This window comes from Tachysurus fulvidraco, chromosome 10 (assembly GCF_022655615.1).
Source record: "Tachysurus fulvidraco isolate hzauxx_2018 chromosome 10, HZAU_PFXX_2.0, whole genome shotgun sequence".
Taxonomy (NCBI): domain Eukaryota; kingdom Metazoa; phylum Chordata; class Actinopteri; order Siluriformes; family Bagridae; genus Tachysurus; species Tachysurus fulvidraco.
In genome coordinates this window covers 3,467,556-3,493,470 of record NC_062527.1, presented here as the reverse complement: position 1 = coordinate 3,493,470, position 25,915 = coordinate 3,467,556, and the positions used below count along the sequence as shown (strand labels likewise).

Genomic DNA, 25,915 nt, shown 5'->3' with positions numbered 1-25,915 from the left:
TATATACGTTGTCCATGTAAAGATTTCACCTGTAAAACATGTCAGTATCAGTAAGTACATATCATTAAGTACACGTCAGCGTGTCGTACGTTTTCTTCATTTCTAATTTGCTTCATGGTTTTTTTTTTGTCTCTCTATACGTTCATTCGTTCCCTCCCTTTTTTCTCCATCAATTTCTCACCTGCTTCATCCACCTACTTCTCCTATTCTGCCTACCTCTCCTTCCATATACTCTCCTTTTTTCCTACATTATTATTTTTTTTTGTTTTGTTTCTCTTCACCTTTTTTTTTTCTTCATCTCACCATCCTGGTCGTCAGACCCCCAGTCATGTGCACGTGTAGAGGGGGACAAGTCAGATCTCGGCCTGCAGTTCCACCTCCCACTCTCATTCCGTCCAAAACCTCCACTCATCGCACTGCAGGCGGTTAAAGACAGGTATCTTCTCTGAGTCAATACAAAAATGATTATTTATTTATTTATTTACACTAGAATGCCATATTACTCCACTACTTTGATAAACATTGAAACTGATGTGATGGTGCTGTACAGAATAAAGTCTGTGTACACATAAACACAACCTCATTTTATACAGCGGTAAAGGTGGAAACTTGGGGCACTTGAATAGCGACCTACTGTATAGTTACACACTGAATTAAAAAGGAAAAACGATCCATTTGCATAAGGTCAAGTTCAGCTTTCGTTGCACAGCTAAAGGGGAAGTAAAACTAACCAAGGAAAATAAAACTCACTGATTCATGTCCACTTGCCTGCACCAGGTCTTTCCGATTCGAGCTTCCTCTTTTTTATAAAGCTGCTAGTTTTAGCCTGTAAAAAAAATAAAAAATCGCCTTCCCTGTACTGTAGTGTCGTTCTTTCATTTCACTTCACATCTGCTGCGGACGGTATGTCTTTTTAAACCATACGCTGTTATATTTTCAGACTTCAGACGTATCAATCAACTGTAAAAATCTCTTATTCTGCACAGTACGTGTCTGCAGGGTTTATGGAGTTTATTTCTGTGACTTCTTTGTGTTAAATATGCATTTCTGTGTCTGTGTGCTATTGTGGCTGTTCTCAGTGTTTCAAGCTTTATGAAAAAGACTACAGAAAAAATCAACAATCTGCAGATGAACTCTGACCTCTGGACCCGACCCGACCATAGGGATGGTGGACAGGAAGAGATCGCACCTTCTGTGACTTCTTGTATAAACGAAGTAGACAATGAGTATGTTTTTTTTCTTTTGTTTTGTTTTTTTTAAAACGTATGTATTTATCACTCGAGAATTTTATATTGAGTTTTCTAGTTGACGTTACTCTCTCTGCTTTGCTCATATCTCAGGGAGACTGTTGAGCAAGCAGAGAACGAGTTGCACGAGCTAAGGGCGGCAACGGAGAAAGCCATGTGAGTAACGGTCGGATAGTGTGCAAATTGTTAGCAAACCTAATCACTGTGCTACGTTATGTGAACAATTTCCAATGATGTCATTAATAAAGGTGTAATTTGTGCTAAAATAAGTGCAATTAGATATTTCTGTGTTTTGTTTCTCCTCGTAGCTTGCAGATCCAGGACCCTCTCGTCCTTTTGGATCTCAGGAGCTTGACAGAGGTGCTCCTAGAGTGGGTCCCTATTCTGGAAAGGGTCTTAGGACAAGAGAAGCCCTCAAGCAGTGAGAAGCAGAACGGGGAGATAAAGGAGGAGAAGAAGAGTTTAGAAGTGGAAGACAAGGACTCAGACAGCCAGCCTTCTTGTGCTGTCCCTCGTGATGACAGTGGGGTAGAATGCCAGTCGGAATTCGAGGACGACTCGAACCATGTAGAGGATGAAAGCCTTACAGAGAGTACCCTCAGCTCCACTGCTTTGGCTGCAGCGTCTTCAGTCGCTCTTGTAGCTCCGGTTGAGTTCACCCTTCCGTCAGACCTCCAGGATGACTTGTCTCACCTCGCGTGCCTCTACTTAGACTTGGGCTGCCCAAGTGGAGCAGGTGATGGAGGGTTGGAAAGAGTTTGTGTGTTTCTGAGGAGATACTTTTTCCTGCTGGATAAGGAGAAAGTGAGGAAGATGTGCACTTTGAGGTACAGGGAGCAGCCAGACATCCTAAATACCTACATTGCTTGCATGCTAGGTGAGTATTTTCTCTCCAGCAGCACTTTAGGTCAAATCTAGCCATATGTTGATGAAGAGCGCCATGTAAAGAGTTATGTAAAGTTTGTGGACGCGGACCAGACACCCATTAAACTTATAATGTGTGCTTATTGAACATCTCATTCCATCTATACTAACCTCCACTATTCCAGGAAGGATCTTCAGTAGATATTGAGAATTTTGAGCATAAATGAGATCAGACACAGATGTTGGGTGGGAGGTCTGGGGGTGCATTCAGGCCATGTCCACACTAATACGTTTTCGTTTGAAAACGTATATTTTTCTCTCCATTTTGGCCCTTCGTCCACACCGAGACAGCGTTTTAAGTCAACGAAAACGTAGCTGTTGGAAGACGCTCTCCAAAGCGGATAAATTAGAAAATTTGAGGCTTATGAATACTATGATGCATTTTTAGTCGTGTGATGCAGTCGAAAGTAAATAAACGCCTAGCGGAAATGACGCAGGTGGAAGCTTTACTCGCGCGCAGTAGGGAGATGTAAGCATTTTCATACATTTCAGTGTGGATGAGCAACTTTTGGAAAGCGTTTGAAAATGATAACGTGGACGCGGAACGTTTTCAGACGTAAATTCCGTTTTCAAATATATCCGGATTTAGTGTAGACTTGGCCTCAGTGTTCAGGGTGTTCAGAGCTCAGAGGTCAGTGCAGGACACTAGAGTTCTTCCACTCCAGTTTTCCAGACCCAGTCTTCATAGACTTGACTTTGTTCACACGAGCATCGTCATGCTGGAACCGATTTTGGCTCCGTAGCTCCGGTGAAGGAAAATTGTAAAGACATACATACAAATAGTCCATATTTAAATAGTCTTTTTCTACTGGTCTCACTGCGGTTAACCAAATATTTGTGCTTTGATCGTGAACTCTTCTTCAACCCAATCCCAGCGTTAACTGAAGACTCAGAAATACTGTGGGGTTTTTTTATCGTAAGTTTTAGAAACATTTGAAGTCAAATAAACTGGTTTGATCAGTAACAGTATTAGAGAACAAAACTAGCTTTTGACAATAACTTTACGGCCTGTACGTCGTCCTGGTGTGTTTGCAGAGTTTACCCAGGCCAGTAAGGTGGTGGAAATCATTCAGAAAGGAGATTTACTGAAGTCGCTGCGCAGTCTGAGAGAGCTGCAGCCCTGGAACGCTCCAGTGCTCCTTACTCACCTTTACCGGTAAGCTTTATTCACCTTGTGTAACAATCTCTATATCTCCACAGGATGTTGCTCAATTTTGTAAATCTCTGGGGGTTTTTTCTAAGCAGCAAGGTATAGATGTTAATTAGCTGGTCGTGTTGATGCTGACTTTCTTCTCCTGTGTTGTAGACTGTATGAGAAGCATGGGGAGATGGCCGTTCGAGCCTACCCCCAGTTCTACCCTACAATCCTCCCCTCTGACATCATAGCTATGGTCCAACCCAGTCACTTTCTGCCTTATTTAGACAACCTGGTTCAGTCCCAAGCTGAAGAACAAAGGTATTCTTAAGGGATTACTATCTATATTTAAGGGTTTATAATAGTGTGCAATAATAATACATAATGTGTTATATCAATATACAAATATGTACTATTTTTCATTATTTCAGTTGTAGCTAGAAATTTACAGAGCTTCCTATTTTGCAGACCTGAATATTTTAGTCATGGGGTATGGATAAAAAAAAACACACATGCTGTCTGATCCAAATAATTTCAGATTAGAACTCTATAGGCAAATTATTAATGTATCTGAAACAGTTCTAAGGCTAGAACATAGTTATTCAATACCATTGTCTTCTAAAGTGTAATGTTCTCTCTCTCTCTCTCTTCTCTCTCTCTTTCTCTCTCTGCCTCTCTGTCTCTGTCTCTCTTTCTCTCTCTCTCTCTCTCTCTCTCTCTCTCTCTCTCTCTTTCTCTCTGTCTCTCTTTCTCTGTTTCTCTATGTTGTTTTCTTTCTCTCTCTCTCTCTCTCTCTCTCTCTCTCTCTCTCTCTGCCTCTCTCTCTCTCTCTCTCTCTCTGTCTCTATGTCTCTCTTTCTCTGTTTCTCTATGTTGTTTTCTTACTGTCTCTCTCTCTCTCTCTCTCTCTCTCTCTCTGTCACTCTCTCTCTCTGTCTCTATCTGTCCATCTTTTTAGACTCTCTTTCTTAGGCTCACTCCTTCAGCCTGAGACGCTACGACACGTTTGGTTGGCTCTAGCCCTTAGCCATGATGCACCACAGAAAGACGACACGCTGACAGCTGAAGGAAACCCAAAGTATAAATATTCTTTGTGGTTTTTTGTTTTTTTTTTCTGAACAAGACCAGACTTTAAGTTTTTAAGCATTTGTTGCGAGTCATTTTCAGTTTTCTTATCGAAATCTAAGTGTGAGACAAACGGAGCATACACAGCGATACACATATACCGTACACAGCGATACACATATACTGTATCTAAGCAACCTCTATGATCGAGCGCAGTGTAACAGACTGTCCTGTTGTCTAAGGTGGCACTCTCACTACTTCTGCTGGGGCTACGGACGCCTGCTGTCTTTGCTGATTTCCCTGCCTGCTGACTTAGACTCCAAACAGAAGATGATGGAATCATGCAGACTTCATGGGTCAGTGTTAAGTTCGAATGTAGTTACTTCCAAAACCCTGTATTTATGGAAAGGTTTAGTATTTACAGCAAATGGTGGCAATAAAATGCTATTTCTGTGAGGTGTGTTGGGGATTTAAGTAGGTGTAATTGTTGGGGATGTGGTAGCCTAGTGGTTAAGGTGTTGGACTAACAATCAGAAGGTCGTAAGTTCAGATCCCAGCTGCCACTGCTGGGCCCCTGAGCAAGACCCTCAATTTCTCAATTGTATTTATAAAAAAAAGATAAAAATGCTATAAATGTAAGTGTTAATGATGCAGGAGCTGAAATGGTTTTGTTTAAAGAAGAGCATGTCTTCTCTTAGGTACTGGACAGGTTATCTCTACCTCTGCAAAGAGCTGCGACGGCGCGCTGAAGCTTTCTCTGCCATCTGCGTATTGGATGATATGAGTCTGCTGGAGGAGCCAAATGGTAAATGTCTACAACACTTCTGAACAATGGCACTAGTGATCCAGGGCTAGTTCTGTAGCACAGATACATCTGAAATAAACAGGCAAGAATGTCCCACTGACCACGCTTAGCAAAGATTCTTATTATAACACGTATAAGACCGCTAAGCGTGTTTCTAGACACCTTTACCAAATTTGAAATTGTCTTGTTCTATTGTTTTTGGCAGATTTTTTTAAATTTATTTTAGCTCCTTTTTTTTTATCAGTAGAAATGAACACGAGATACATTTATAAGTTCTCTGCCAACACGTCTGTCTAGACATAACGTGATCGTTTTAAATTAGGTTCATGTTTATTTGTTTGTTTATAGACGTCACCGAGGGCAACATAATACTTATTATGGCCATGAGAAATAAAACCAGTGAAGGTGAAGGGTGTACTTTTCTTTTTGCAAGGATGTAATCTACCTTTAGGGGCAACAGAATAAATATTCCTTGTCTAATGGTATAAAGTGCATTTTGTTAAACAGTGAACCAAAACATCATCTGTTCCCAATTAGGAACTGGGCTGCATGTGGTGGTGTTGTAGTGTAGCTGTACTGATCTTGGCAAGATGTGTGTCGGGGAGGGTTTTAAAGAAAGGACACAAATGTTGTGCTTATTAAAATGTCGATTGTGTTTACTTCTCCGTAGGTATCGTTCCAGAGACAATGGAAGAGTGGATGTTCCTGATTCAGCTTTGTCAACAGAGAAACTCCACAAGCCCGTCACTTCTCTCTACTGACACTACCACCTGTCCTTCCATGCCCAGTACAGTTAACGGCACCGGTGCTGATAGTGATGTGGATAACACTAATAATAAGGACGGTGATACCGGGCCTGTTGACCCGATCGGCGGTTCGGCGGATTGGAGCAGTCGGATCACTGTGGAGAAGTTGGTACTGTGTCTGGCACGGATTGTGGGGCCTGACCAGGCCCTGGTCGCTCTGCAGGAGCATGGGCTGCACTTGGAGTTGAACACTCACTCTACATTGGTGTGTGAGCTGCTGAGAGTGGCAGAGAAGAGGCAGAGGTAAAGAGGCAATGCTGTCATTTAACCTCATCATTATGATAGTAATATTCAATATAGTCTGTAGTGTTACAGAAAAAGATGCTTGAGAAATTCTTTATACCAAATTCCGTCCTCTGTCAGATTGAGTAACATTGAGATCACCCGGTACTGGATGCACTAAATCAGGATCACATGCATTCATTGTACCGCGCTGTCATCATCAGACATATCTACATGCAGAACAAGAGATTGTTGCCTTTTTAACATGAATCAATCTACTATTAAAATTTTTTTTTTTAAAATGATGGACATGGTCAGTGCATGATTTTCTAACATCGTTATCTATTTGTCTTGTATTTGGAAAGAGAAACACTTGTCTTTTTTTTTGCCTGCTGTATTACATTTCCAAAAGAAATTTTCTTATCAAGATTTAACTCTCTAGAAGTTACTAAAATGTGTCTCAAACAACTAGGCTAATATCTGAGGAATAACTATTCTGTTCGAACGATAAATGAAACCACTAGGAAGAAAGAGTCCCCTATAAAGTCCCATAAATGAGGACACGGAAGTGTCAATTATCAGTATATAAGAATATTTAAAAAAGGCATTCTTTAGTTTACTTGGAGGTTTAAACGGTGCACTATAACTTGAAGTTGAAGTTGTTTGACATTGACATTGTTCTTATTTCGTGCCCTAGTTTTGAACATTTTGTCCTCTTCACAGAGCTCTGATCCAGACCATGCTGGAGCGCTGTGATCGGTTCCTTTGGTCCCAGCAAGCCTAATGAACAATCCTTCTCCCTAATCTGCTCACGTTCTTACTGCACCACGACAATCTGCCTGCAGTCTTCTAGCTTCTACACTACAGTCTGCTAGTCCGGACCCAGTTTTTCTTTTCACCAGCTGATTCGGTTTGTCGAACAGTTCGTACTGTGTGTAGTTTAACACATTGTCTTTGATTGTTTTGAGCAATTTTAACATCACGTTCTGCTCTTGGTGCTCTTTTAAAATCGAGTCTTACTCGCTCCTTAATTATGCAAATACGAAGCTGCGAGTGATAAAATCCAGACCGACGTGTCGAGTAGGTTTATTTTCTATAAGTTGTACTTGTACACCACGCACTAAACCCATTGTATTAAGTATTATTTCACAGAACTTCTAACCCTACCGTAACTCCCTCTGTTTACTGTTACGTAAACATGCAAAATCTGTGTAAAGTTTGTCTTCTTGTCCTCCTTTGTAGCAGCTGCTGACATTTCAGTTATGTTTTTGGCTCGACAGTATTAACACTTCTAAAACATGACCTACTTAGAGTTATTTATCTATTTAATTGAACTTTCTTTAAAAATAGATGTGAACATTTTTATACAGTATCTGAAGATTACAGAATAAAATAATTGTATTGTATAAACTTTGACTTGCAGCTATGGCACCTGTAGTGATAATAAACATCTGTATGTCTAACGTAAGATGGTGAAATTCTTTATCCGTTTGCGTCGGCAATGTTTTAGACCGTGGGCTCAAATGTATAAACATCCACTAATAAATATATGGATAATGAATTCATTTGTTTCTGTAATAAATTTTTTTATTAAAAATTTTATCTTTCGCATTAACAATGAAAGTAGTTAATAGTAATGTTTTTTTTTAAATATAATCATTAAATGTTAATATAACCTCCTAATATATTTTAATGAACAATGTCTGCATTTTTTTTTCCAATCAGGAGTCTTGAGCTGTCACTGAGAGAGAAAACAATATCTAGGAGACAAAAGAAAAGGAGTTAGAAAATAAACACGCGTATTAACGCACACCTCTGGTACAAAACGGCCTTGTTGAATTCTGATCATTCACTAATAATTAGTTCAAATCTTTAATAACGCTCGACAAAATGTCACCTTCCCTGAATTGTCTTTCCTCACAAACATCTCCTCGTCTTGATGACTATTCTTCCTGGCACGGCTTCAGTCAGATTGAGTTCACACACACCTGGAGAAGAGAATACTGACGGTGAGAGAACTGGATGAGAGAAAACAGACAACCTTCTGCGCTACTGATAAGAAAAAGGGCTTCAAATTGGAAGGTGAGGACTGCGAATGACGTCAGGGAGAGAATTCCAGTTCGCTTTGTGTTAAGGTTTCTGTTATTCTAACTGTGTGTGAGTCAGTGAGAGGAGGACACGCAGAACCTACTGTATAAGGAAGTCAGTCTGTCTGAAAGCTGATGTTACCCTATTACGGGTTTACGTTAATCCACCTGTATTCATGCTAAAACGCATAAAAGAACGGATGTATAAGCTAACAATTAAAAAAGATATATATATATTTGATTTGATGGACATTTGTATTTGATTTCTGGCATCGTTTGCACTGTGTGTGTGTGTGTGTGTGTGTGTGTGTGTGTGTGTGTGTGTGTGTGTGTGTGTGTGTGTGTGTGTGTGTGTATTGCCGGTATTGTTTGATGTGGGATCGTTGTCACCATGTGCACAGATAAGAGAATTCTGCACATACCGGATCGGCTCGGGTCAGAGTATAAAAGTCACAACCTTGGCGATGACCAATTATTAGAGAATTGCTCATTCACATATGGGATGTTTGGTTGAGTCGTGCACGCTAATACACTGTAAACACACACACCGCATCGATCTGAAGCGTTATAGCGTCCACTGATCAGCACTAAAAATGGAGTCTGTTCATATGGTAAGTGTTCATTACGCGCATACTTCGTCTTTGCGATGGAGGTTATTTTACAATGGAAATATCGTTCTCGTTTAAAGCTGTTAATACTCGGACGTGAATTTTGTGAATTTTTAGACGACGTCCTGTTCCACGACTCTGACGCTCACGACGTCTTTGCTGCTCCTGTTTGCGTCACAGTTTTCAGGTGGTATATATATATATATATATATATATATATATATATATATATATATATATATTTTGCTGAAATCACTTTTTTATTAATTGATGGACATTTGTATTTGATTTCTGGCATCGTTTGCACTGTGTGTGTGTGTATTGCCGGTATTGTTTATATATATATATGTATACATATATATATATATTTTGCTGAAATCACTTTTTTATTAATTCATTCTAAAAGCTTAACAAATGTACGTTGTTGTGATTCAGGAGTGAGGTCAATTCAGTCAGTGCTGGAGAGCAATTCTACTGAAGGTAACTAAAGTGCAAATAAAGTACGAGTGCGCTTCATAATGATAGAATAGCAATACAATTTAATGAACTTAATCCAGCTCTTAATTAGACTCGATGCAAATTGAATACGGTCTTGAACAGAGTCAGATTTATGTAGAATTTCCTAATATGAGATTACGGTACATTGTAATTGTTAATTTTTACATGTTAATTTTTTTTAAGCTTGAACTCATCTTTTTTTTATTGGCAGATAATTTGGCTACTGGCAAATAATTTGTGTCTTTTTCTTGAAAGAAGCAAAATGACCTACTCATAGAATAAGAATGTTTAAACCTTGTAATTAGTAATAGTCTTTTTTTTTTTTTTTTTTGGTAATGACAAAATAAATACCAGATAAATTCGATATTCGGTATTTTAAATGTTTGCACTTGGTCTCAGAATGGCTTTCTTTACTTTTGGTCACAAGGACATTGGTCACAAGAAAACTGTTAAGGCAAATCTATTAATTCAATACTTATTTCTGCATTTTAAAACACTGAATTAGGTAAAACATTTATTGTTAGAGGGTTCGAAGGAGTAAGTAAACAGCATATATGTGTGCAGAGTATGTGGGATCCACCTTCATCCAGGAGGCTTTGAGGAGAGCCAGAGAGCTAACGGATGCTGCTTATGCACGGACTAATGAGAGGTCAGTACGAGAAGAGAAGCGACGTTGTGGTAAAAATTAAAGTGACGTGACATACGGCTGAGTACACTGACCCATACTCAGAATTTATTCTCTGCATTTAACCCATCCAAAGTGCACACACACAGCAGTGAACACACACACACCGTGAACACACACCCGGAGCAGTGGGCAGCCATTTATGCTGCAGGTGCCCGGGGAGCAGTTGGGGGGGTTCGGTGCCTTGGGCACCTCAGTCGTGGCTCGAACACACAACCTTAGGGTTAGGAGTCAAACTCTCTAACCATTAGGCCACAACTGTGGGGAAGTCATGGGCTAATGGATAGAGAGTCTGACTTGTAACCCGAAGGTTGTGGGTGCGAGTCTCGGGCCGGCCACGACCGAGGTGCCCTTGAGCAAGGCACTGAACCCCCCAACTGCTCCCCGGGCACCGCAGCATAAATGGCTGCCCACTGCTCCTGTGTGTTCACGGTGTGTGTGTGTTCACTGCTGTGTGTGTGCACTTTGGATGGGTTAAATGCAGAGAACAAATTCTGAGTATGGGTCACCGTACTTAGCCGTACGTCACGTCACGTCACATTTGAGAACAAATTCTGAGTATGGGTCACCGTACTTAGCCGTACGTCACGTCACGCTTGTTTTACTTTAACGTTCAGGAGGTGATGTAATTATGAACAGATTATAACGTCGCTGTGCGGATTTACTCCCTCTGTCTCTCAGAGTCAAGATGTCTGTAAAAGAAGGTTCTTTTCGTCCCACTGACCTGCTGGCTCAGTTTAAACAGATCGGCACCGGTACGAGGGCGCACATCAGAGCTGCTGAGCTGCTGGATAACACAGTGGAACTCATCAGAGAGATGGTGTACACACACACTATGGCTCAGCCTAAACACACTGGTATAGATGTTAAACCAAACACACCTGTTCTACCTCGTCGTCTTAGACCAGTCTCAAATCTTTTATTTTTATTTTTTGTAATAAGTGAGACTCCATCATGGCTTCTGGTGTGTGTGTGTGTGTGTGTGTGTGTGTGTGTGTGTGTGTGTGTGTGTCTGTGTGTGTGTGTGTGTGTCTGTGTGTGTGTGTGTGTGTGTGTGTGTCTTAGAGCTGTTGAGCCAGGATGACGTGGAGATTTTGTTGGAGGCTACAGGTTGTTCAGCAGAGATCAAGAGACCTGCGTGCAAAGGCGACTGCCTTTCAGAGCGCTACCGCACCATCACTGGCCACTGCAACAATAGGTACTAACTGAAATTTGCAGCACTAAATACAGACAGCAATATCGGCGACACACTCACCTCACATCTCATTCACGTTATTAGGAACACCTGTACACTTGTTTAGCCATTCAGTTATCTAATCAAGCAGTTATGTCACAGCACTGAAATGGATACAGATGTACAGATACAGTACAGAGATGTCGAGGTCAGATCGGATCAAGTTGACAGGAAGGCTCAAATAACCTCTTTACATCTGTCATGAGCAGAAAAGTGTCTCAAAACCTTGAGGTGGATGCGATACAGTCCGACAGCACAGGACCGGTTCAGGTTCCAGTGGGCACTGACTCAGTAATATTGGGCAGTTTAAAGACTACAAAAAAAGCATGAGCTGTATTTTTACTACATGTTAAAATACATCATTTGGATTTTCCGCAGGCAGAATCCACTGCTTGGAGCTGCTAATACTCCGTATGCTCGGTGGCTTCCACCAGCGTATGAAGATTTTCATGGTACACCCAGAGGATGGAACCCCCAACATACCTACCGTAACTTTACCTTGCCTCCAGTGAGACTTGTATTATTAATCTAAAACTGCACGTGTATGAAACATATAGAAAGTAATTCTTTTTTTTTGATGATGATGATGATGATGATGATGATGACGACGATAAATATTTATATTGAGAAATTGAGTGTGGCAAATTGAGTGGGAAATTTTTTATGTTTTTTTAAATCTTACACACACACACACACACACACACACACACACAGAGTAGGGTACAAAATTCTACAAACATTTCACAATTTGTTCTATATTTATATATAGAATTATAAATCTATATTCTATATAGCGATACAATCTTGAATTATAATAGATTTATAGAAATGATTTAAACTGTATTACATATTAATAATCTACTGTTGAATATTTTGGTTGTGTGGTGTTTTTGTGTAGGTTCGAGTTGTGTCACAGGAGGTGTTGTACACCCAGAACGAGAAGATCTCTTTGGATTTGTCTCTGTCACACCTGCTGGTGGAGTGGGGGCAGTGGATTGACCATGATCTGTCACTGACCCCTCAGAGCCCCAGTACGGCTTCGTTCAGGACCGGAGCAGACTGCACTCGCACCTGCAGCAGAGACACGCCATGTTTCCCCATACAGGTACACACACACACACACACACACACACACACACACACACACACACACACACACACACACACACACACACACACACACGAACACTCACTCTCTCAAACACACACACATATACACACTCACTCTCTCAAACACACACACATATACACACTCACTCTTTCAAACACACACACATACACACACTCACTCTCTCAAACACACACATACACACACTCACGCGCGCAAGCACACACACAGACACACACCGCACGCGGGCGCAAACACACACAAAGACACACAGAACACCACACGCACTCGCGCAAACACACACACACGCACGCGCGCAAAACACACACACAGACACACCCGCACGCGCTGCAAACACACACAGACACACACGCACGCGCGCAAACACACACATACACACAGGCACGCGCGCAAAACACACACACAGACACAACACGCACGCGCGCAAACACACACACATACACACACGCACTCGCGCAAACACACACACAGACAAACACGCACGCGCGCAAACACACACACACCACACACACATACACACACGCACGCGCGCAAACACACACATACACACAGACACACACGCACTCGCTGCAAACACACACACATACACACACGCGCGCGCACACACACACAAACAGACACACACGCACGCGCGCCCACACACACAGACACACACTCACGCGCGCAAACACACACAGACACACACGCACGCTCGCAAACACACACACACACACAGACACACACGCACGCGCGCAAACACACACACAGACACACACGCACGCTCGCAAACACACACACACAGACACACACGCACGCGCGCAAACACACACACACACACATACACACCCGCGCGCGCACACACACACATACACACACGCACTCTCGCAAACACACACACATACACACACTCACGCGCGCAAACACACACAGACACACACGCACGCGCGCAAAAACACACAGACACCACACGCACGCGCGCAAACAACCACACAGACACACACGCACGCGCGCAAACACACACACAGACACAACACGCACTCTCTCAAAACACACACAAAGACGCAAACACACACAACAGACAGACACACACGCACGTCGCGCAAGCACACACAGACACACACGCACGCGTCGCAAACACACACAGACACACAACGCACGCGCGCAAACACAAACACACACACACACTCACGCGCGCAAACACACACACAGACACACACGCACGCGCGCAAACACACACAGCACACACGCACGCGCGTCAAACACACACACAGACAGACACACACGCACGCGCGCAAAGCACACACAAAGACACACACGCACGCTGGCGCAAACACACACACACACAACACACACACCACACCACAAGAACACACACGAACGCGCGCAAACACACACAGACAACACACGCACGCGCGCAAACACACACATACACACACGCACGCGCGCAACACACACACAGACAGACACACACTGCACTGCTCGCAAGCACACACACAGACACACACTGCACGCTCTCAAACACACACACACACACACACACACACACACACACACACTCAAACACACACATACACTCACACACTCACTCTCTCAAACACACACACACACACACATACACTCACACAGACATACACAAAGACACTCATACAGACCTACACACACACACACTCACTCTCTCAAACACACACACATACACTCACACAGACATTCACAAAGACACTCATACAGACCTACACACACACACACACATACACACACTCACTCTCTCAAACACACACACACACACACACACACACACACACACACACACACACACACACACACACACACACACACTCTCAAACACACACACATACACTCACATATACACTCACACACTCACTCTCTCAAACACACACACACACACATACACTCACACAGACATACACAAAGACACTCATACAGACCTACACACACACACACACACACACACATACACACACACACTCACTCATTCACTCTCTCAAACACACACACATACACTCACACAGACATACACAAAGACACTCATACAGACCTACACACACACACACACTCACTCTCTCAAACACACACACACACACATACACTCACACAAACATACACAAAGACACTCATACAGACCTACGCACACACACACACACTCACTCTCTCAAACACACACACACATACACTCACACAGACATTCACAAAGACACTCATACAGACATACACACACACACACACACACACACACACACACACACACACACACACTCACTCTCTCAAACACACACACACACACACTCACACAGACATACACAAAGACACTCATACAGACCTACGCGCGCACACACACACACACACACACACACACACACACACACACACACACACACACACACACACACATACATACACACTCACTCACTCACTCACTCTCTCAAACACACAGACACATACACTCACACAGACATTCACAAAGACACTCATACAGACCTACACACACACACACACACACACTCACACTCACACACAAGAGGATGGGATTATTTGATAGCTGATATCTGATCACAAATGTTTGTTTGCTTACAGCAAGGTGCAATGCAAGAACTTAATCAAAGCCTGATAACACACACTCACTCTCTCAATCACACACACATACACATACACACACTCACTCTCTCAAACACACACACAGACACACACTCACTCTCTCAAACACACACACATACAAACACTCACTCTCTCAAACACACACACACACACACACACACACACACACACACACACACACACACACTCTCAAACACACACATACACTCACACACTCACTCTCTCAAACACACACATACACTCACACACTCACTCTCTCAAACACACACACATACACACACTCACTCTCTCAAACACACACACATACACACACTCACTCTCTCAAACACACACACACACATACACACACTCACTCTCTCAAACACACACACATACACACACTCACTCTCTCAAACACACACACATACACACACTCACTCTCTCAAACACACACATACACACACTCACTCTCTCAAACACACACATACACACACTCACTCTCTCAAACACACACACACACACACACACACACACACACACACACACACACACACACACACACACACACACGAACACTCACTCTCACACACACACACACACACACACGCACTCTCTCAAACACACACACACACCCACACCCACACACACACACACACACATACACACACTCACTCTCTCAAACACACACATACACACACTCACTCTCTCAAACACACACACATACACACACTCACTCTCTCAAACACACACACATACACACACTCACTCTCTCAAACACACACACACACACATACACACACTCACTCTCTCAAACACACACACACACACGCGCTGCAAAACACACACACAGACCACACACCTCACTCTCGCAAACACACACATACACACACTCACTCTCTCAAACCACACACAGACACACTCACTCTCTCAACCACACACACATACACACACTCACGCGCTCAAACACACACACATACACACACGCACGCGCGCAAACACACACACATACAAAACACTCACTCGCTCAAAACACACACACACACACACACAGACCACACACGCACGCGCGCAAAACACCCACACACACACAGACACCACACGTCACTCGCGCAAACACACACACACACACACACGCACGCGCGCAAACACACACACAGACACACACTCACGCGGCGCAAACACACACACAGAACACACTCACGCGCGCAAACACACACAGACACACACGCAACTCGCGCAAACACACCACACACACACAGACACACACGCACGCTCGCGAAACCCACACACCGACACACACGCACGCGCGCAAACACACACACATACACACACTCACTCTCTCAAACACACACACACACATACACACACTCACTCTCTCAAACACACACACATACACACACTCACTCTCTCAAACACACACACATACACACACTCACTCTCTCAAACACACACATACACACACTCACTCTCTCAAACACACACACATACACACACTCACTCTCTCAAACACACACACATACACACACTCACTCTCTCAAACACACACACATACACACACTCACTCTCTCAAACACACACACATACGCAAACACACACACATACATACACACACTCACTCTCTCAATCACACACATACACACACTCACTCTCTCAAACACACACACACACACACACTCACTCTCTCAAACACACACACATACACACACTCACTCTCTCAAACACACACACATACACACACTCACTCTCTCAAACACACACATACACACACTCACTCTCTCAAACACACACACATACATACACACACTCACTCTCTCAATCACACACACATACACACACTCACTCTCTCAAACACACACACACACACACACACACACACACACATACACACACTCACTCTCTCAAACACACACATACACACACTCACTCTCTCAAACACACACATACACACACTCACTCTCTCAAACACACACACATACATACACACACTCACTCTCTCAATCACACACACATACACACACTCACTCTCTCAAACACACACACACACACACACACACACACACACACACACACTCAAACACACACATACACTCACACACTCACTCTCTCAAACACACACACACACACACATACACTCACACAGACATACACAAAGACACTCATACAGACCTACACACACACACACTCACTCTCTCAAACACACACACATACACTCACACAGACATTCACAAAGACACTCATACAGACCTACACACACACACACACATACACACACTCACTCTCTCAAACACACACACACACACACACACACACACACACACACACACACACACACACACACACACACACACACTCTCAAACACACACACATACACTCACATATACACTCACACACTCACTCTCTCAAACACACACACACACATACACTCACACAGACATACACAAAGACACTCATACAGACCTACACACACACACACACACACACACATACACACACACACTCACTCATTCACTCTCTCAAACACACACACATACACTCACACAGACATACACAAAGACACTCATACAGACCTACACACACACACACACACACTCACTCTCTCAAACACACACACACACACATACACTCACACAAACATACACAAAGACACTCATACAGACCTACGCACACACACACACACGCACTCTCTCAAACACACACACACATACACTCACACAGACATTCACAAAGACACTCATACAGACCTACACACACACACACACACACACACACACACACACACACACACACACACACACACACACACACACACACTCACTCTCTCAAACACACACACACACGCATACACTCACACAGACATACACAAAGACACTCATACAGACCTACGCGCACACACACACACACACACACACACACACACACACACACACACACACACACACACACACACACACACACATACATACACACTCACTCACTCACTCACTCACTCTCTCAAACACACACACATACACTCACACAGACATTCACAAAGACACTCATACAGACCTACACACACACACACACACACACACACACACACACTCACACTCACACACAAGAGGATGGGATTATTTGATAGCTGATATCTGATCACAAATGTTTGTTTGCTTACAGCAAGGTGCAATGCAAGAACTTAATCAAAGCCTGATAACACACACTCACTCTCTCAATCACACACACATACACATACACACACTCACTCTCTCAAACACACACACATACACACACTCACTCTCTCAAACACACACACATACGCACACTCACTCTCTCAAACACACACACACACACACACACACACACACACACACACACACACACACACACACACACACACACACTCTCAAACACACACATACACTCACACACTCACTCTCTCAAACACACACATACACTCACACACTCACTCTCTCAAACACACACACATACGCACACTCACTCTCTCAAACACACACACACACACACACACACACACACACACACACACACACACACACACACACACATACACACACTCACTCTCTCAAACACACACACATACACACACTCACTCTCTCAAACACACACACATACACACACTCACTCTCTCAAACACACACACATACATACACACACTCACTCTCTCAAACACACACACACACACACACACACACACACACACACACACACTCTCAAACACACACATACACTCACACACTCACTCTCTCAAACACACACACACACGCATACACTCACACAGACATACACAAAGACACTCATACAGACCTACGCGCACACACACACACACACACACACACACACACACACACACACACACACACACACTCACTCTCTCAAACACACACATACACTCACACAGACATTCACAAAGACACTCATACAGACCTACACACACACACACACACACACTCACTCTCTCAAACACACACACACACACACACACACACACACACACACACACACACACTCTCAAACACACACACATACACTCACATATACACTCACACACTCACTCTCTCAAACACACACACACACATACACTCACACAGACATACACAAAGACACTCATACAGACCTACACACACACACACACACACTCACTCACTCACTCTCTCAAACACACACACAGACATTCACAAAGACACTCATACAGACCTACACACACACACACACACACACACACACACACACACACACACACACACACACACACACACTCACTCTCTCAAACACACACACACACACACACACTCACACAAACATACACAAAGACACTCATACAGACCTACGCACACACACACACGCACTCAAACACACACACACACACACACACATACACTCACACAGACATTCACAAAGACACTCATACAGACCTACACACACACACACACACACACACACACACACACTCACACTCACACACAAGAGGATGGGATTATTTGATAGCTGATATCTGATCACAGATGTTTGTTTGCTTACAGCAAGGTGCAATGCAAGAACTTAATCAAAGCCTGATAACAATAGGCACCATTTAAGCAGACTGACTCTTTAAACCACCAGCTTGTTCTTTATCATTACACTTATCTCTCTCAGATCCCTCTGACAGACCCTCGTCGCAGTGTTCAGAGCTGCATGCCGTTTTTCCGCTCAGCTCCCAGTTGTATAGATGCCTCGGTCGTGTGTCGTCATCGAGAGCAGCTGAACGCCATCACAGCCTTCGTAGATGCCAGTATGGTGTACGGCAGTTCAGACGATCTCGCTCGCTCTCTGCGTAATCTGTCCTCTCCTCTAGGCCTACTCAAACACAACCAGCTGCATGCAGACCGAGGACTTGCCTACCTGCCCTACCTGCCTCGAACACACACCCAACTAGACCCATGTGCACCACGAGAAGGTTCCAACACAGGGAAGAACACAACGTCTATGGGTAACTTGACCTTCTGCTACCTGGCAGGTATGTCCTTGTAGACAGGGATTTGTATTTATTCTGTAGTGTGGTATTAAGCATGGATGTACTGTTGTCATTAATCAGAAATAATTAAAAAATAAAAAAATCACTTTGTATGAGCTCATGAATATTATCCCATGACCATCTCTGGTTTGGGTCTTTCAGGTGATTCTCGGGCTAATGAGCACTTGGGGATGATTGCTCTCCACACACTGTTTCTGAGAGAGCATAATCGATTAGCCATGGAGCTCCATAAGCTCAACCCCTACTGGAGCCCTGATACACAGTATCAAGAGGCCAGGAAAATTCTTGGAGCTGTCCATCAGGTTCAAGAAAAATATTTGTAATTACACAAAATTTGTGTTCAATATGAGTGCAATATGACTAAAAACTGGGAATTTCTATTCACTGCCATATCAGGTCCTGACATGGGATCGCTATTTGCAACATATTCTGGGGCACGGTGCATTTTCCGAACTCATGCCCCCCTATCAGGGTTATGACCCTGAAACTGACCCCAGCATTACCAACGGTTTCTCCACTGCTGCCTTCCGCTTTGCCCATGTGACCGTACAGCCCATAGTGAACCGACTAGGACCCGCATATCAGCTTGACCCTAAACATCCACCATTGCCTTTACACCACTCACTGTTTGCCTCTTGGAGGGTGGTAGAAGAAGGTACATGATAAAAAAAACAACAACACTGATTTCTAATACTCACAAACACACACACACACACACACACACACACACACACACACACACACACACACACACATGTTGTCTTTCTAGTTGTCACAGATCAATAGACAATAACTGTTCTCAACATATGGGGGTTAGATGAAAAATTTGTAAAAATTGTACTACTGGAGAACATACACTATATGGCCAAACATTTGTGGACACCTGACCATCACGCACATAAGTGCTCCTTCTCCAAACATTCCTTCTCTGCATTTATGTGATGTGATATGATGTGATATTATCACTTCCTTTTGCTGGAATCAAGAAGCCCAAACATGTTCCAGCATGACAAAGCTCCTGTGCACAAAGTAAGATCCATGCAGACATGTTTGCCAACCGATACCAAGGTTGTTATGGAACTGGGAACTCGAGTGTCCTGCATAGAGCCATTCAACCATTGGGATGAACTGGAACACCGACTGAACCCCAGAACCTCCTCACGCTTACAACATCAGTGTCTGATCTCACTGATGTTCTCCTCGTGCTCCAACATCTAGTGGAAAGCCTTCACAGATGAGTAGAGCTTATTGTAACAGCAGAGATGGATCTAGACTAGGCCTGGGATGTTGACGATTTACATATGAGGTGATGGTCAGGCGTCCATAAACTTTATTTCGTATATTTGTATTGCAGATATTGATAGAATTCTGTGTGTAGCTGAATTCTTGAAACACAGGACAACGTTAATTGATTTACCGAAATAAAGCTAAAATGCAAACTGTATTTGTGTTGTGATATATTGAATGCTCCCCGTTTCTGTAGGTGGTATAGATCCAGTGCTGCGGGGTTTGTTGTTGTCCCCAGCTAAACTCCAGGCTCCTGAGCAGATGATGGTGGAGGAGTTGACTGAGAGACTGTTCCAGGCTCATGGTGGGCTGCCGCTGGACCTTGGGGCTCTAAACCTGCAGAGGGGCCGTGATCACGGCCTTCCTGGTACAATCTTTACCGTCATTCTTTATCGACATTTGATTATTTTCAGTAAAATAGTGAGTATGAGGTGTTTTTCTCTCACTCCTTCTTCCGTCTGTCTCTGTATGAAGGTTACGGTGCATGGCGAGAGTTTTGTGGCCTTTCTGTCCCTGCGAATGAATCCGATTTAATAGAAATTCTGCAGAACGTAGGTTTGGTGCGTAAGCTGCTTGCTCTGTATGGTACAGCCTGGAATATTGATGTGTGGGTGGGTGGTATCTCAGAGCCCCCTGTGTCTGGTGGGAGAGTTGGGGCTCTGCTATCCTGCCTGATAGCCAAACAGTTTCGTGCACTCAGAGATGGAGACAGGTGAGCTTTGATCATTTCTAATTTTTGGTTTTAAGTAAAAATGATAAAATAATAAATATATCGCATGACAAAACTAATAAACAAATGAAATGATGATGTCTGTCTGACTCTAAGGTTCTGGTGGGAGAGAGAGGGTGTGTTCAGCTCTGCTCAGAGACGTGCACTGCGTACGGTGTCTCTCTCTCGAATCATATGTGACAACACACACATCTGCCTGGTGCCCTCAGACCCATTTGTATGGACGCTCCACCCTGACGAGCTGCTACCGTGCACGCACCCAAACATCACACACCTTAATCTTTCTGCATGGAAGGAGCCAGACACTGGTAGGAAAAACACCTGTAATCACCTAATCAGCCAGGTCAAGCAGTCAAAAATCAGAAAGAAGGGAAAGTGGGATGATGGTTGGTACCAGAAGGGTTGCTTTGGGCATTTCCGAAACTGCTGATCTCCTTAGAATTTCACACACAACACTCTCTAAAGTGGGCGCACGGTGGCTTAGAGGTTAGCACGTTTGCCTCACACCTCCAGGGTTCGATTCCCACCTCCGCCTTGTGTGTGTAGTTTGCATGTTCTCCCTGTGCCTTGGGGGTTTCCTCCGGGTACTCAGGTTTCCTCCCCCGGTTCAAAGACATGCATGGTAGGTTGATTGGCATCTCTGGATAAATTGTCCATAGTGTGTGAGTGTGTGAGTGAATGAGAGTGTGTGTGTGCCCTGTGATGGGTTGGCACTCCGTCCAGGGTGTATCCTGCCTTGATGCCCGATGACACCTTAGATAGGCACAGGCTCCACGTGACCCGAGAAGTTCGGATAAGCGGTAGGAAATGAATAAGTGAGTGAGTGAGTCTCTAAAGTAGTGAGTATTGTTGCTAACCGTGTGCATCTCTTCATGGCCACAATTTTTAGCATCTTCTAATGCCTGCTTCTAGTATGATAGCGCACCATGTCACATAGTATCTCAAACTGGTTTCAAGACATGACATCAGACCTGAATCCAATAGAACATTTTGGAATGTAGGAATGACAGGAGATCCTCAACATCTTGGGGAATCCAGAAGCCACAAAGATGTGAGCAAAAGGAGGCCATTCCCAGTATTGGTACAGTATAATGTCCCTAATAATGTGCTCTCTGTCTGTGTGTGTATGTGTGTGTGTGTGTGTGTGTGTGTGTTCTTTTGTTACTTCAGATCCAGTGTGTGGCTCCATTCCTCGACTGAAACTGGGTTTCTCTGTGCTGTGTGGTTCAGCAGTGCTGTACCAGTGTCCTTCTGGCTATCTGCTTCACGGGGCCACCCACGTCACCTGTGACCCAAACACACGACTCTGGACTCCAAACCTACCAACTTGTCAAGGTTTGTTTCTGCATGTTAGGACGTTACTTTATATCGATGCTTTCAGTTCCTTCAGCTGACATTTACGTAGCTGAAACATAAAAAGTACAACAAAAGAAATTACCTCTCGGTTCTCTCTCAGATATAGACGAGTGCCTCAGTGGGTCTGTCTGTCCACCAAATCTGCTGTGCCACAACAGCCCAGGTTCCTTCATTTGCACAGGTTTGAACTGTATGAAAGAAAACAAGAAAAAAAAACAATGACGTGGAATTAATGTGCTTTTAGTAATTTAGGAAGTTTGCATCTTTTTCCAGAGTCCACGACATTTTCTGCAACCTCCGTCGCTGCCGCAGTGGTGACAGTGATGGGAGGCGTTGCTCTGATGGCTCTAATAGTGAGTTGCTATAAAAGGTGGGCTTTTGGTTGCACTTTAGCTTTGGTTTAAGCTTTAACTTCTATATTATATCAAGCCGTGGAATTAAATGTCTAATTTTTTGATGTTGCTTTTTTCTCTGTAGGTTTTTCATTAAAAAAGGAAGAGTCAGCAGAATATGCTGTAATAAGAAAAACTGAACCGAAGTTAAGAGGGGGCACGGTGGCTTAGTGGTTAGCACGTTCGCCTCACACCTCCAGGGTTGGGGGGTTCGATTCCCACCTCCGCCTTGTGTGTGTGGAGTTTGCATGTTCTCCTCGTGCCTCGGGGGTTTCCTCCGGGTACTCCGGTTTCCTCCCCCGGTCCAAAGACATGCATGGTAGGTTGATTGGCATCTCTGGAAAATTGTCCTGTGTGTGTGTGTGTGTGTGAGTGAATGAGAGTGTGTGTGTGCCCTGTGATGGGTTGGCACTCCGTCCAGGGTGTATCCTGCCTGATGACGCCTGAGATAGGCACAGGCTCCCCGTGACCCGAGAAGTTTCAGATAAGCGGTAGAAAATGAATGAATGAATGAACCGTTCTGAAAAGTTCTGAAAGTGAAAGTGCTCAAGTTCACCCTTCCTAACCACTAGAGGTGATGTGAATCATCTGGATGCCACCTTGTGCATGTATTTCTGCAAAATGACATAGCATGTTACAGTAGCTGTCTATGTCCCCACCAGGTTGGTATCTCAGCCAGCATTGTCTCAACAGAATATTGCACATCCCCACCACCTAGCTGACTAGCAGGCCTGTGGCAAGCATGCAGTCAGTGTGGAAGAGAGGTTTTTGCTAATCTGCAGCTAGAAATCAGTTTCCTCCTCCACAATACTTATCTATAACCTTTACTTGTGTAGGATTTGCTATGTAGTTCAGGTTACACCCAACGGTTAGCCACAAGAACCTGTATCTGATCTCTTGGAAGCTAATGATGGGTCTAACGTTGGTCTATGTGCTCACTGCCTCAGCGTTGGGGATCTTATGGATGTGGGTTTGAATCAGACGACATCTGTGATGGCTGTCACATGTCAACATAGTGTTCTCAGCTTAGAGTTTAAATCCCAGGTCCACCAAGCTGCCACTCCTGGGCCTTAAGCAAGGACCTCAACCCTGTAATTGCTCAGTTGTACAAAAAGCGATAACAATGTAAGTCACACTAGATAAAAGTGTAATGTAAATGTACCAATGCCAAGCCAACACATTGCAGACTGCCGGGATAAAGTGCTCTTACCCTTGACTGGCCTCCACACCATTATTTTGCCTCCTTTATCGATAATTCTTTCCATGTTATGCAAAATCCTGGAGTTCTCATAACCCCAAGATATCTGTCAATGTCGCTTTTGTTAGTGTTTGTAACATCCTGGCAGCTTTCGCTTCGAGCAGATCTGCTATACCAGAATAGACAGAAAGTTTTGTCAGAGCACATGTCACAGGGCAAAGTTCATAGGCTTTGAAGGTTGGACCACTGGACCACAGACTGTGCCACTCTTACCTGCTATAATTAGTCTATGTACGTTGTAGAAACCATATCTCTATATCTCATTGAAGAAAGATACAATGGTCATTCATGTGTAAAATGAGACCCACTGCATTTTCTCATGGGTTTCAAACCAGGAAATCTGCACCACTAAAACTCTGTCATCACCTAGCATGTTCTTGAGATTCTACAACATAACTATCACTTTCCTCAGTGGTGCGAGTGTTGGTCCACTCTGCACCTTTTAGGATAAGACTGTTCCTTGTGACATTTGTGGCATTCCTTGTGACATTTGTGGCATTATCCAGATGTTTCACACCACTAATGGCTATTAGGAGAGGTGAAACAGAAAATTAGTTCCAAATGAAACTACCTGTATCAGTGAAACCCAGATATGGTTGTTAAACCTTATAAACTTGCGCTGGCTCAAAGTCACATCACTACATGACTTGGAAAAGCATCCAGGTGATTCGCACCTCCTGTAGCGGTTATCTATGGTTCATGGAGTTCTCTTACATACGAAATCCAATCTGTATTATTTATTATTCTGCAGTGACATGAGTTGTGTGTATTATTGTGTATCTGCTTAATTAAACACTAATTAATCTCTTAAAGCAGGCCAACACTTCCCTCATATGTACCAATCATACGGTATTATTTTGTATGCTG

At 43.6% G+C, this 25,915-nt stretch overlaps 2 protein-coding genes across 7 annotated transcripts in view; both read left to right on the top strand.

Annotated features, from left to right (window-relative positions):
* hps5 (HPS5 biogenesis of lysosomal organelles complex 2 subunit 2) overlaps positions 1–7,765 on the top strand; it is a 20,116-nt gene extending 12,351 nt beyond the window's left edge. For all 5 annotated transcript variants that reach the window (XM_047819438.1, XM_047819441.1, XM_047819437.1 and 2 more), the window contains 11 exons: positions 319–436; positions 1,080–1,226; positions 1,341–1,403; positions 1,556–2,124; positions 3,207–3,327; positions 3,478–3,627; positions 4,265–4,384; positions 4,614–4,727; positions 5,070–5,176; positions 5,847–6,225; positions 6,928–7,765. In XM_047819438.1, the coding sequence (XP_047675394.1) occupies positions 319–436; positions 1,080–1,226; positions 1,341–1,403; positions 1,556–2,124; positions 3,207–3,327; positions 3,478–3,627; positions 4,265–4,384; positions 4,614–4,727; positions 5,070–5,176; positions 5,847–6,225; positions 6,928–6,988 (1,949 nt within the window). In that variant the 3' untranslated portion in view covers positions 6,989–7,765. The remainder of the gene's footprint in view (positions 1–318; positions 437–1,079; positions 1,227–1,340; positions 1,404–1,555; positions 2,125–3,206; positions 3,328–3,477; positions 3,628–4,264; positions 4,385–4,613; positions 4,728–5,069; positions 5,177–5,846; positions 6,226–6,927) is intronic.
* Positions 7,766–7,874: 109 nt separating this feature from the next.
* Positions 7,875–24,065, top strand: epx (eosinophil peroxidase). Of its 2 annotated transcripts, XM_047819442.1 has the most exons (19): positions 7,911–8,286; positions 8,693–8,902; positions 9,017–9,086; positions 9,335–9,379; positions 9,962–10,046; positions 10,764–10,939; positions 11,148–11,280; positions 11,695–11,824; positions 12,215–12,421; positions 19,647–20,007; positions 20,167–20,327; positions 20,422–20,680; positions 21,509–21,679; positions 21,787–22,024; positions 22,139–22,350; positions 23,213–23,377; positions 23,499–23,579; positions 23,672–23,768; positions 23,876–24,065. In XM_047819442.1, exons 2-19 carry the CDS (start codon positions 8,885–8,887, stop codon positions 23,928–23,930), a joined length of 2,664 nt encoding a protein of 887 aa, XP_047675398.1. In that variant the 5' UTR covers positions 7,911–8,286; positions 8,693–8,884; the 3' UTR covers positions 23,931–24,065. The 2 variants fall into 2 exon arrangements, with proteins under 2 accessions (XP_047675399.1, XP_047675398.1); XM_047819443.1 differs by lacking the exons at positions 8,693–8,902; positions 9,017–9,086; positions 9,335–9,379 and having other exon boundaries at positions 7,875–8,286.
* Positions 24,066–25,915: the final 1,850 nt, after the last annotated feature.

What these genes read in the sequence shown, in the direction of transcription:
- epx (XM_047819442.1), top strand. An exon ending in TATGCACGGACTAATGAGAG is followed by an intron (nt 10,047 to 10,763) that starts GTCAGTACGAGA and finishes TCTGTCTCTCAG; the next exon opens with AGTCAAGATGTCTGTAAAAG. An exon ending in GGCTCAGCCTAAACACACTG is followed by an intron (nt 10,940 to 11,147) that starts GTATAGATGTTA and finishes TGTGTGTCTTAG; the next exon opens with AGCTGTTGAGCCAGGATGAC.